The 14,176-nt window shown below is 37.3% G+C and overlaps 1 protein-coding gene across 1 annotated transcript in view; it reads left to right on the top strand.

The window, feature by feature from the left end:
• Nucleotides 1-14,176, top strand: part of FRZB (frizzled related protein) — a 35,943-nt gene that overhangs the window by 2,943 nt on the left and 18,824 nt on the right. Inside the window, exon 3 of the mRNA XM_017532772.2 lies at nt 6,264-6,311. Coding sequence (XP_017388261.1) covers nt 6,264-6,311 — 48 coding nt within the window. The remainder of the gene's footprint in view (nt 1-6,263; nt 6,312-14,176) is intronic.

Here is a 14,176-nt window from a genome sequence, read left to right as displayed (position 1 = left end):
CGGGGTTTCACCTTGTTGACCAGGATGGTCTCGATCTCTTGACCTCGTGATCCACCCGCCTCGGCCTCCCAAAGTGCTGGGATTACAGGCTTGAGCCACCGCGCCCGGCTTAGTGTTCCTCTTTCATACCCCGCCCTCCAGATCAACTCTGTTCTTAGATGTGTTGATTTGGTTGCCTTCATCTGTTTATATCTTGGGCATCAACTTTCCTTCCTCGTTCAACTTGCACAGTCTAGGCTCATGTCCCCAGTCCATTTCTAGGTAGTAATTCTTAGTTATCAGGGAACTGGTTTGAAAAAATTACTTCCTGTGCACATTGACTATTGACTCATTTAACAAAGTGAGAGAAATAGAAGTAATTGTAAAAACAGTTGAAGGAAAAAAAAAAAAGATTTCAAAAACTTTTTGATGGTGGCCTTGCTTAATTTATCACTTTTTGAATATACCTATTGTCTTCTTGATTTTAATCAAGAACCAAAAGCTGGTTGTGTAGAATCATCACAGAAATGTATTCCTTATTACTGTTTGCTAAAAGAGCATGCTTGAACCTGAGTACTCACTAAAGTCACAGACTGCAGAGTCTGGAAGAGTCTGGCACAGTTGCCCCTCTGGTTTGCCAGGCACTTTGAATCAGTTAAATGCAGGTGCTTCTTCCAGGCCAAGTGCTAGGAATCAGGTAGCAGTGCTTCAGGCTGAAATGCATCCCACCCGCTTAAAGGACAAAACTTGCTCTTAAACCTCCGTTAGAGGTGTACCTAGAGTGAGTGAGGTTTGGCAACTTTAATGGCTCTCAAAAAGCCATAGTCAGTAAAGATGGGAAGCAGTTTCATTAAATGTCCCTGAGTTATCAATTACTGAAACAAACATGGAACAGCTGCCTCATTGAACCACTCAAATAGGACATGCATGGAAACAATGTGTCAATTCATGAGACCTGATTTCTGAGCTTTTTTAAAGTGCCAGAATATTTGCTTTACCGACAGCATCCTTGCTAGAAAATAGGTGATAGTTGGAATCATATTTAGTGATGGTATCCCTGTCCCCTTCCATAAGCTTCAGTGTGAACCAGAGGCTGTGGTGGCTGGGGGAGCTGAAGGATGGGGGGAGGTGGAAATTGGGAATGAAACGGGTAGATTGTAGCCTGAAGGGTCTCCTGGCTTCCAGGGCCAGCTTATCGAAAATTACATTCCCTATGCTGGGTCAAACTATCAGACACCTGGAATTATTTAGGAACTACCACATGTGGCCAGTATAATTTACTATGCAATTTCCAATATACTCTTTGGTTCAGTGGGATGTGATAGTTCACAAAGCAGGGGTGTTTCTCCTTCCTTATTTGGGTATAAAGAGAATCCCTGTGTCTTTTGACTAGTATCAGTGCAGCTAGATATAAAAATGAGTTCTCCCTGAAAATGGGACGATCTTTCACATTCTTTCATTGCCAGGAAGATTTTCAAATCCTACCATTTGTGGGGATCTGTTCTCTTATAGTGTATCGTGACTCCACGAACAAGCTTAGGACATTTTACAAAGCAGTCTTATAGAAATGGAGTAATGCTTGAAATGACATTTTGCTTTCAAAATACTAAGGGTAAACATATTTTTATAAAGAATAGGTTCCATCCTGGCCACTATTATTATTATTATTATTATTATTACACATTTTATTTTTGCTATAGTGTGACTACATATTATTTGAAAACTCAGCTCAATTTAGTCATTCAGCAAGTTAGTGATGATATTCAGTCAAATCTTTAATATTGTGTGGTGAGTAAAGAGGACAGGCTTGGAGTGGGCAGACAAGGTGTTGAATGACTGCCACCACATCAACTGTTGCAGGAAAATTATATGACCTCTTTAATTCAAGGTTTTCTTATCTATAAAATCAGGACAAAACTATCTACATCCCAAGGGCATGGTAAAGATGAAATTAAGGTGGGTGCAGTGGTTCACTCCTGTAATCTCAGCACGTTGGGAGGCCGAGGTGGGTGGATCACTTGAGGTCAGGAGTTGGAGACCAGCCTGGCCAACACGGTGAAACCCTGTCTCTACTAAAAATGCAAAAAATTAGCCAGGCATGGTGGCTAATTTGTAATCCCACATGATTGTAATCCCAGCTACTCAGGAGGCTGAGGCAGGAGAATCGCTTGAACTCGGGAGGCAGAGGTTGCCGTGACCTGAGATGGCGCCACTGCACTCCTGCCTGGGCTACAGAGCCAGACTCTGTCTCAAAAAAAAAAAAAAAGAAAAGAAAAGAAAAATTAAACTGCATATAAAGCATTGCGTTTAGTACCTAGCAAGCACTGAAAAAATTGCTGCTGCTATTTTACTGTTATCACTGTTAAAACAAATTGACTAACATTTTCTATTTTGTTTTTTGAAATGATTATGTTGGTAAATACAGATGCAGCCTAGAACTTTTATTAGTTCATCTCCTGGGGGAAAAAAAAATCAAAAAAAAGCTTTACACTGGAACTTAACTGGAAAAACAGATCTTATTTCTTCTAAATACATAAAGTTAATATTTCATTTTACACAAATTGCCCTAGACCTCAGGCTCAAGAGCAAATCCCTTGGGAGCAACAGAAAAAAGGGTAAGTCTGGTGGATAAGTTAATTACAAATAATTTATCTCAGAAACCCAGGAATCAAGCAGTTAGGAAAATTTATGGTATGATATTTCACAGCTATTTCTACAACACCTACAGTTTGCTGTGCCAAGGGCTTTATAATCACTCCTCAGTCAGTGCTGGCTTCCGTGGCACAGCTAACTTTTCTCCCCAGCTCTTGCTTGACACGTTTCTGCAGGCCTTCTCTCTCCTGGCAGAGCTGTGCCAACTTTCACATGCAGGAGCTGCCATTTAATCGTTTCTCCACTCTCAGAGAAACAGGCAGTCTTTTCTTTAGCCCTGATCTACAAATATTTGAGGGGCCAAGTACCAAGAAGGAAGAATTATTTAGTGTGATATGAGGAGGAAAATGGAAAGGAGAAATGGAAATTTTAGATTAGGATAAACGAGAAAACATGCTTCTGAGGATCCTTCATGGTGTAAAACATGGAAAGGCACTCTGGATGGGTTAGGGAAGAGTATCTCAGTGTTATATTAATAGTGTTTAACTTTATTTAGAGCAACCCCCATCATCAGGGATAATGTAATCTTATGTAGTCTCCAAACCTTATTTTAATAATTTACTTTTTATTTCATACTCACTAAACCTTCATATAGTTGTTGCTACAAATTGCACAACTGGCTAGGATATATTTGGCTCTTGTACTTCTACTTGGTGTCTAGAATGAGCAGACCAAGACCCAACAGATGGACATAGTTTTGAATAATTAAGAATTGGCTATGTCTCCTCAATTTAGAGAAAACCACAGTTTTAGAGTTACAGGTCCTTAGTTGGAATTCCAGATTTGCCATGAATTTTGTACATTGAAGTAGTTGACTGGGGAGTGTGAAGAACAAAAGAAATACTAATATGAAGTTACTGATAAATGGGAAAGCACAATATAAATGTTTAACAACAACATCACTGGGGAGAGGACATGTCATCCTCAGGACAGGAACCATTGGCAACACAATAAAACCTACCAACCCTTCCGTTCTAGGTGTTGTCCTGAGTGCATTATGCACGTTCAATTAATCCTCATGAGTGCATGGTAGGTGCTGTTATTCCCATTTTGGAGAAAAGGAAGCCAAGGCATATGGAAAAGCTAGGTGACTGTCCAAGTCAGAAGAGCTAGTAAGAAAAAGAGAATTCAAAGCAGAACCTGTTCTACACTACACTTCCTCCCTTGAGAAATCTAATTCCAAACTTTCTAGAGAATCTGTTATTCTTTGCCTAGCAGATTGCAGTTAAAGGAACAATGGTTTTTTAAATTTATTTTGAAGCCCATTTATATATGGCTTAAGAGAATAAAAAGTGGCATCTAGACAATGGATTCAAAGAGATAAGAGATTCTGACTTCACGGCAATTTTGAGATAGTAGAGATTACACATGCCAGATGCTCACGTCTAGTCCCTAGTCCGTCAGTCTCAGCATGCCCCAGAGTGCACTCATCATTTCCCCACCAGCGTACACTTCTTTCTAGTATTTTCTATATTATTGTTGAGAGGGAGGCAGTTCTTTTTTTTTTTTTTTTTTTTTGTGGGGGGGTTTTTTTTTTTTTTTTTTTTTTTTTTTTTTGAGATGGAGTCTCACTCTATTGCCCAGGCTGGAGTGTGGTGGCAGGATCTTGGCTCACTGCAACCTCTGCCTCCTGGGTTCAAGCAGTTCTCCTTGCCTCAGCCTCCCGAGTAGCTGGGATTACAGATGTACCACCATGCCAGGCTAATTTTTGTATTTTTGTTAGAGATAGGTTTTCGCCATGTTGGCCATGCTGGTCTCAAACAGCTGACCTCAGGTGATCTGCCCAACCTTGCCCTCCCAGTGCTGATATTACAGGCCTGAGCCACCGCACCTGGCTGTGGGAGGCAGTCTTGATTCTATCCTGTTCCTCATTCCCCTCACTCAATAGGTATCACATGCTGTTGGGTCTAATCTGACTTAAATTCCCTTCCCTCCCTCTCTAATCCTACTTTCTAAATTTGGACCTCACCATTTCTCACTCTGATTATGGCCATAGGATGGTAATGGTCTCTCTTATCTCCAATGTTTCCCCTCCATATTCCAATGTATATTTTTTTTCTGAAATGCAAATCTCTTGCTTAAAATCCTTTGGTATCTGCCTCTGGCCCGAGTGATCTCACCCTTCCGACTTCTCTAGCTTGTTTCTCTCTGTTTACACTTGCTGTCTGTTTCAGCCACACTTGCAGGCGTCTCGCCTCAGTATGTTTTCAGTGCTATTCTCTATCTGGAAAACTGCCCCTGCATTTCCTAACTCCTTAGGACTCATCTGAAAACCTCTGTGATCTCCACTAAAAATCCTGGGACATGAAACTTACTAAGAATACCTTCTATTTTAGTTTACGATAATTTGTTGGTAGAATTCCTAAGTTTAACTTTCTGACAATAATAATTTTTGATTATTAGAAAATTTCTGTTTTCTGTCTTACAGTTCTAACAATTGACTACTAAGCATTTGTGAAAGTGTAGAAACATTTTCCTGTAAATAAAAATGAAAGAAGTAAAACACTCCTTGGCTTAGCTATTTTGAAGTGATTCTCTTTTACCAAGCGAAGTTTTATTTTTCACTCTTATTTCAACCTTTAAACAATAAACATTTCAAATGTGGGCCAACATAATATCTTCCTTTATAAAGACATTATTTTTGTATGCATTTTTATCACTTGATTATTCAGAAATAGAAAAACCACTCGCATGTTACTCTAAGAATACTTGGGTACATTTGTCATGAATAAATGTTTGAATATAATGAAAGTATTAGTAATTAATAGTTTATGCCCAAGTTGAGCCAAATGTTTTAGAATTAGTGTTTGTTACTGCTTATCTGTTTGTTTGCTAACTGCTATCTTTTCTTTGATATTGCTTTTTAAATATTTGCTGATGATTACTAAACCTGGGAAAGTAATACATTAATTGTAATTGTGGGTGTTATTGTCCTAAAACAGTATTAACCCCTCATTTAATTTATTTTTAATTTTTTTTTTTTTAATTTTTTTTTGAGACGGAGTTTCGCTCTTGTTACCCAGGCTGGAGTGCAATGGCGCGATCTCGGCTCACCGCAACCTCCGCCTCCTGGGTTCAGGCAATTCTCCTGCCTCAGCCTCCTGAGTAGCTGGGATTACAGGCACGTGCCACCATGCCCAGCTAACTTTTTGTATTTTTAGTAGAGACAGGGTTTCACCATGTTGACCAGGATGGTCTCGATCTCTTGACCTCGTGATCCACCCGCCTCGGCCTCCCAAAGTGCTGGGATTACAGGCGTGAGCCACCGCGCCCGGCTCCCCTCATTTAATTTATTACTGATATGACCTATAAACAAAAAGGACAAAGGAAGAATACTATTTTCTCTTAGAATAAAAAGAGGCATTAAACTATCTTAGCATAAAGTTTTACTACAAATGTAAAACTCTTACATAAAAGTACTGAATTGGAGTCATGAAAAAATAGATCTCATCCATATTCAACCCACAAATGATAAGAATGCCAACCTCATGATGCTAATAAGAATCTACTTCCTTGAGACAATTGGATTCTTACCCAAACCAAACTTGTGATTGAGTTAGATTTTTATCTTTAGGAATTCTTGAAATAAACCAAATATGTTATGGGTTCTTTGTTCTATCACCTCCTTTCAGATTTCCCTATGGATTCTAGTAATGGAAACTGTAGAGGGGCAAGCAGTGGTGAGTATATCATTATCTTCCTGGTTTTCGTGTGTGATCAGATTAGCCATTGTTGTAACCTAGATACTCAAGTCATTCTTGGGGAAGTTTGTACCCTACATTTTATTAGAAAATTTTTAAATTTTCCTGATTCATATTAATTTTATTTTAAAATTAGCATGTAGTAAAATTGATCTTTTCTTTTGATATACAGTTTGGTACACATAAATTTTAATATTATGTATAGATTCATGTAACCACCACCATATCAGGATACAGAACAATTCCATCATCTCCCAAAACTCCTTCGTGCTATATCCCTTTATAATTACAAGTTTCCTCCACCTTCATCCACTGGCAATCACTCATCTTTTCTTTATCACTGTAATTTTGTCTATTTGAGATTGGGTTGTCCATATAAACAGACTGACAGTATGCCTTCGAGACTCATCCAATTGTTGCATATATCAATGGTCATTTTTATTACTTAATATTTTATTACTTGGATGTATGACCATTTGTTTACCACTTCACTCCTTCAGGGAAATTTGGGTTGTTTCCAGTTTGGAGCAATCGTAAATAGAGCTACTATAGACCAATCATACCTAGAGCTACTATAAACATTCAAGTACAGGTTTATGTAGGAATGTAAGTTTTTGTTTCTCTAGGCTCAATATGTAGCAATAGGATTGCTGGGTTATATGGTAAGTATATGTTTAACTTTGTAAAAAAGTACCAAACTGTCTCAAAGATGGCTGTTCAGTTTTGTGCTAGTAATGTTCCATATCCTTGCTAGCCCTTGGTATTATCAATATTTTTTGTTAGCCATTTTAATAGATATGTAGTAATAACTCAGCATGGCTTTAATTTGCATTTCCCTAATGGCTAAAGACACTGAATATATTTTCATGTGTTTATTTGCTATCCACATGTATCCTTTTTGGTAAAGTGTTCAATTCTTTTGCCCATTTTAAGTTAGGTTGTTTTCTTAATGAGTTCTGAGAGTTCTTTACATATTCTAGATGCAAAGAACATCATTTGGTTTTATTCATTTTCTTTATTGTTTTACTGTTTTCAGTTTTATTGATTCTTTCCTTCTGCTTGCTTGCTTTAGAGATTTTGCTTTTTCTTTTGTTTCTCAGAGTAGCAGTTTATACTGTGTTTTGAGACCCCCCCCCCTTTTTTTTTTTTTTGATGGAGGCTTGCTCTGTTGCCCAGACTGAAGTGCAATGATGTGATCTCAGCTCACTGCACCTACCAGGTTCAAGCAATTCTCCTGCCTCAGCCTCCCAAGTAGCTAGGATTACAGGTGCCCACCACCACTCCCAGCTAATTTTTGTATTTTCAGTAGAGACAAGATTTCACTATGTTGGCCAGGCTGGTCTCAAACTCCTGATCTCAGGTGATCTACCCACCTTGGCCTCCCAGAGTGCTGGAATTACAGGCGTGAGCCACCTTGCCTGGCCAAGATCTTTCTTCTAATATAATGTAATGCTATAAATACTCATCTAAGAATGACTTTAGTTGCATCTCACAAACTTTGATAGTTTCATTTTTCTTCAGTTCAAAATATTTTATATTTTCTCTTGATATTTCCTTGACTTGTGCATCATTTGGGATTGTGCTGTTTACTGCTTTTTTAGGATTTTCCCCATTATCTTTGCTATTTTTCTAATTCTACTGTTGAATAATACACATTGTATGATTTCAGTTCTTTTAAATTTATTAAAGTTTGTTCTCTAATCAGGATATAATCTATTTTGGTGAATGTTCCATGTGCACTTAGAAAAAAGTGTATTTTGCTGTTGGACGGAATGTCCTTTAAATGTCAATTCAATTTAGTTGAACAATACTGTTACTCAGTTCTTTCATATTCTTGCTGATTTTCTGTCTACCAGATCTGTTAATTACTAAGAGAGGGGTGATTAGGTTTCCAAATATTATGGATTTTTCTATTTCCTTTTTCGCTCTGTCAGTTTTGCTTCATGTATTTTGAAGCTCTGTTTGGTACATACTTGTTTAATATATTTTATGTCCTATTGGTGAATTGATGTTTTCATTATGTAGTGTCCTTTTATCTTTGGTAATTTTCTCTGCTCTAAAGTCTATTTTTTCTGATATTGCTGTAGCTATTCCAGCTGTCATTTGATTAGTGTTTGCAGGGTGTATCTCTTTCTATCCTACTTTTAACATACTTAAGTCATTGTGTTTTAAATACATTTTTTTGTAGACATCATATAGTTAGGTCTTTTTTTAAAAATCAATACTGTTGATCTTTGTCTTTTGATTGGTATGTTTTGACCATTTGCAGCTAACGTAATGATATTTGTATTTAGAGCTACTATTTTACTTTCTGTTTGTGCCCTCCCCTTTTTATTCACATTCCCTTCTTTCTTTTGGATTGAGTCTCAGATCTCTCTCTCTCTCTGTCTCTCATACACACATGCATGTATGTGAGATATATATCCTCAAGATAATTTTATATTTTTCCTTTCAACCATTAAATATATTTGAAATGTGAAAACAGTAGCCTACTGTATTTATACAAATGTTTTAATTTCTCTTGTTCTTTCTTCTTTTCCAACATTCCACGCTTCCTTCTGGTATTCTTTCTCTTCTGTTCTTCAGACAGAACTTCTGTCTGAAGTATTTTTTACTTAAAAAATTCATAAGTATTTTTCGCACTTGTTTTACAGCAGTTCTGCTGGCAAAAATGTCTTTTTTCTTTTACCTGAAAATATCCTCATTTCACCTTCATTTCTAAAGGATATTTTCTCTGCATACCAAATTCTAGGTTTGTAGTAGATTTCGCACATAAAAAATATTCCACTTCCTTCTGGCTTCAATGTTTCTTATGGGAAATTGGCAGTCTTGCAAATAAATTGTTTCCCTGTAAGTAATACATCAGTTTTCTTTGGTTGCATTTAATGTTTTTTTCTTTGTCTTTGCTTTTTAGCGGTTTGATTATGACATGTCTGGATATTGATTCTTTTGAGTTTACCCAGTTTAGGATTAACGAAGCTTCTTAAACCTATAAATTTATAACTTTAGCCAAATTTGAGGGGTGCTTAGGAATTATTTCTTCACGGGCAGCCCCCTGGCACCAAGCAGCCTGAAGTGCCCTAGCCCAGAAGCTAGGAATTATTTCTTCAAATACTTGCTTTTTACGCAATAGTCTCTTCTATGATGATCTGAATGTTAGATCTTCTGATATTGTCCCACAGGCCCCAGAGGCTCTGTTAATTTTTTCTTCTAAACTTTTTTCTCTCTTATTTAGATTAAGTAATTTTCTGTTGACCTAGCTACAAGTTCATTGACTCTTTCATTGGTCATGTTCAATCTCCTGCTCTCTAAAGCACATACATATAGTTTTTTATTTGTTAGTATATTTTTCAAAGTTAAAAGTTCCATTTGATTCTTCATCATATTTTGTATTTCTTTGGTAAGACTTTTTGTCTTTCCATTTATTTCAACAGTCTTCACCCTTAATTTGTGAGGCATTTTAATGATAACCACCAAAAAATCATTGTTGCATAATTTCATCATCTGTGCCATCTAACAGTCTTGTTCCACTCAAGTTGAAATTTTTTTTTCCTAATTCTTCAAGTGTAGAGTAATTTTGGGTTGAATCCTGGACATTTTGAATACATGCAATAAAGCTTTGGGTATTGTTAATTTAAAGTTATATGGAAAATGTTTATTTTTTTTAAAATTTTAGCAGCAGTCAACTAGTTAGGATTAGGCTGCAAATTCTGCCTAGTCTTCTGTGGGTTATGATTTCAATGTCAGTTCCATTTCCAAAGCCTTTGACGTACCTTCCATATCTATCCTATGTGTGTGTCACTCAGTGGTCAGCATGAGATTAGGGCAATAATTTATCCCATAGTACAGTTTTTGAAATCTATGATATACTGTTTTATGTCAGAGTCACACATACCCAGGGGTGAGTTCAGTCATTCATAAACAACTTTACAAAATCCTTTCCCAAGCTCCTTCCTCTCTGTGATCTCCCTAGCACTTTTCATTTCCTTGGAACTCCCTGTTTTGGTACTTTGGCCAGAAAGCTGAAGCTTTATCCCACTCTGTGATTCACTTCTTGTGACTGCTCCTTCAGATGGGGCCAAGAGATGGGAGGACACACAGAGAGAGAGACAAAGTAATGATACTTTGCCCCTGTCTTTTGGTACCACAAGTCCTCTAATCAGAGAGTAAGGTTCTCTCCTTCATCAGAGTTTTGGGTTCCTGAGGGTCTCTGTTGTTGCAGCTGTTGCTGTTACCACAGTCCCAGGATGCATTGAGGAAGGGAGTGCAAGAGGCTGATATGTTAGAGATCCTTTCCATTTCTCGAGCTAGAACTAGAGGGCTTCTCCTGGAGTATACTCTATCTGCACAATGCTCACCTCTAGGATACAGGCTGTGTTGACACCAGACTGGTGGATAACAGAGGGGAAAAATGATGAGCCCACAATCAGTTTTATGGTATTGTTTTTTTTTCCCCCAGTCTTCCTACTCTGCTTGTATTACCTTTTAGAGTTCTTATGTAGCTGCTCCAGGCACTCAGTTCAGGTTTCAGCTCTGCTTTCGGTGGGAGAAACAAGATGGAGTCCATAAAATAAACCATTAAATTATAACATGCATGCAGAAAAGTACACAAGTCATGTCATAAATGTGCATTTTCACAAAGTCACCAGTCTCTGTAACCAAGATATGTAACATTACCAGCACTCGAGGAGCCTCCAAGTCACTACCCCAACCCTTCTTTTCAAAGGTAACTACTACCAGAAATTCTAGTACGATAGATTAATTTTGCCTGATCTTCAACTTTGTATGAATGGAATTCTACAGTATGTATTTTTGTGTGTGCATGTGACTTCCTTTGCTTTTTATTACACTGTGTGTAGCAGTAGTTTTTTTTACTTTAATTGCTATATAGTATTCTATTATTGAATGTAGTACACTTTGTTTATTCTAATGTTCCTGGATATTTGGGTTGTTTTCAGTTTTTGTTACTCTGACTAATGCTGCGTTTGTTTCTACAATATGATAGCTGCAATGAGCACCATATATTCCATTTCACTTTCCTCTAGTATTTTGCACTAACTTTGGTCAGTATATCCTGCCTTATAAGGTGTCTTATCTGTGGAAATGAAACATTTATTAAGTTGTAAATAAGTTTGAAATATCAATTTTTATTACATTGGGACAATTTTCTCTATTGACTTCCACTGGATCTTATCAGGGTGACATGTATTTGATCTGAGGGAATGTCTACTAAAGGTGTCCCCAATAAATATTTATCTTATTAAAAACATAAGTAAATTAAAGTTATTTTAGAATGATTTTGTTATGTAATTGCAAATGTCTTTCAATGTCATAAAATCAGTTGGAAATCATTGGTGTCTAGTAATGTTGCTATTTTAAGGATCACTCCTTCTATTATGTTTTCTGAACCCGAACTGAAAAGCTCATTTGTATAAAACTGTAATTGTTGAGTCAGAATTTCTGGCCAAGGACATGTATATGTTACCAGTTTGTTATAAAGTTATGGTTAGAGCAATATGGCACTTCAATGTGTGAAAGAGAGCAAACACGTCAACGACACTATCAACCATATACAAAAAACAGTTCAACATGTAAAACTACCTAGAACAAATGTCGTGTTCTGAGAGTCAGTGTTTACTGTTTCTCTTTTAAAAATGTTTTCCATTAAGTTACTGCTATCAGGTATGTTTAGCCAAAAAAATACCAAAAAAACAAATGTTTTCCAATTCTCTGGTATAACGAGAGTGATGAAAACAAATAGGCAAAACCAAAGCTCATTCTATTTGTGAAAAAACACTAACATATTCACGTGTTCTGAAGAGAAAATATAATTTGTTCACACTCAAAAAATTATCCTTTAGAGAACTATAACAGCTGAGGTTGATCATGATAAAACAGGAAATGAGGAAGGCACGAAAACACTGTAACCCACAGAAGAACCTCTTTCCAAAGTGTCAAGCTGTTTCTGTCTGGAATATGGAAAAGAAATTCTTTCACTCTAGTTAATTTATTCTTTGCCTCAAAGCTTAACAATTTTTTCTTTCTTTTTTTTTTTTTTTGAGATAATGACTCTGAACAGCATCCAATTGTATGTTTTGCTGTTGCAAATCCACTATTGTAATAAGGAATAGATGCTCTTTATTTCCATAACATGGAATATGGAGAAAAACAATTTTGTTCTATTGTTTAAGTGACCTAGTCACTTGATCTATCAGATCAGCACACAGAAAATTAAGGCAGATATTCAAGTGGTCCAAGGTTTTTTTTTTTTTAATTAAAATAATTCCAAAAAAATTCTCCCCATTTTCTGCTTTGTGATGGTGACCAATTTATGAACTTTTATGCTTGAAAAATGCAAATGTCTCCAGAGCAGAGATAGAGTTGGTAAATTCTGACACTAAATATATAAGTGTGACCAAATTATTTCTTGGGGCCCATTTCCTAATTTAAAATCAGATTGTATTGATCTCTGAGTTCCCTTCTGATTTATCTTTAAATTAGGGAAACATTAGCGTAGGTCAGATGTTCTTCCAGAGATTTCACTAACTTCTTCTTGGCCCTATTCTAAAGGTGCTCCAGAGAAGCTCCTCTGGGTAGCTGCCTGGTTGCTGCTGAGCAACTGGAGATTCCTGGTGTCTGCGGCTGCCAGGCCTGCCAGGCCACTCCCTCTTTTGCTGACATAATTTATGCTTAGCTTGAGTAGTATAGACCCATTCATTCCCTCTCTTTCCTTCTCTTAAAATTCTTTCCTCCCTTTTGGCTTACTACCAATTTTGAGAATGAATTCAGTTTTTTTCTTGGGCACAAATGTTTACTGACTATAGAGGCAGCTTCTACACCTTATTGGAAAATAATAGAATAGATAAATAATATTTTTGTAATTACACAGTAGCTTAAAACTATAGGATTCTTTCCATTACTTTGCAACAATTGATAGTTTTGACCAGTTCTCTTTCCTAAGCATTCCTCTCCTTGAGCAGTTACCCAAATTGTCCTAGTTCTTCTCCGCCTGTCCCTCAGCTGTAGACAGTCACTGAGGCTCTGTGCTTAGCCTCTGTTTCTCTCTCCTCATAGGGATTCATCCTATTGGAGTCCATCAAACTACATAGGCTGAATTATCAATTTTATGACTCTAGTTCTGATCACTCTCTGAGGCAGAGTACCATGTTTCCCTCCAGTAACACTTCTACCTGGGTACTCTTTGGGTACTTCAAAAATAATGTATTTAATTACTGAAGTAATTTTTTTAAATATAGTCTTGCTCTGTTGCCCAGGCTGTAGTGCAGCGGCACAATCTCAGCTCACTGCAACCTCTGCTTCCTGGGTTCAAGCAATTCTCCTGTCTCAGCCTCTCAAGTAGCTGGAATTACAGGCACCCACCACCACGCCTGGCTAATTTTTGTAATTTTAGTAGAGAAGGGTTTTTGCCATGTTGGCCAGGCTGGTCTTGAACTCCTGACCTCAGGTGATGCACCTGCCTCAGCCTCCCAAAGTGCTCAGATTACAGGCATGAGCCACTACACCCAGCCTTGAAGCAATCTTTTAATTAAAACTTTCTCTTTTGAAACTTTCTCATTTAAGTATGTGGCACCATTGTTTTTCTAGGTCCCTAATACCGAAACTTTATTTGGTTTTAGTCCATCTATCCCACCATTCATTAGAAATGTAATGAATAGTCAAGCTAAAAAGCTTCTGCACATCAAAGGGAACAATCAACAAAGTGAAGAGGCCGGGCGCGGTGGCTCAAGCCTGTAATCCCAGCACTTTGGGAGGCCGAGGCGGGTGGATCACAAGGTCAAGAGATCGAGACCATCCTGGTCAACACGGTGAAACCCCGTCTCTAC

The sequence above is a fragment of the Cebus imitator genome, unplaced genomic scaffold (assembly GCF_001604975.1).
Source record: "Cebus imitator isolate Cc_AM_T3 unplaced genomic scaffold, Cebus_imitator-1.0 Scaffold78, whole genome shotgun sequence".
In the NCBI taxonomy this organism is placed as follows: domain Eukaryota; kingdom Metazoa; phylum Chordata; class Mammalia; order Primates; family Cebidae; genus Cebus; species Cebus imitator.
Note: the sequence above shows the minus strand (reverse complement) of the source record. Positions and strands in the feature narration are given on the sequence as shown.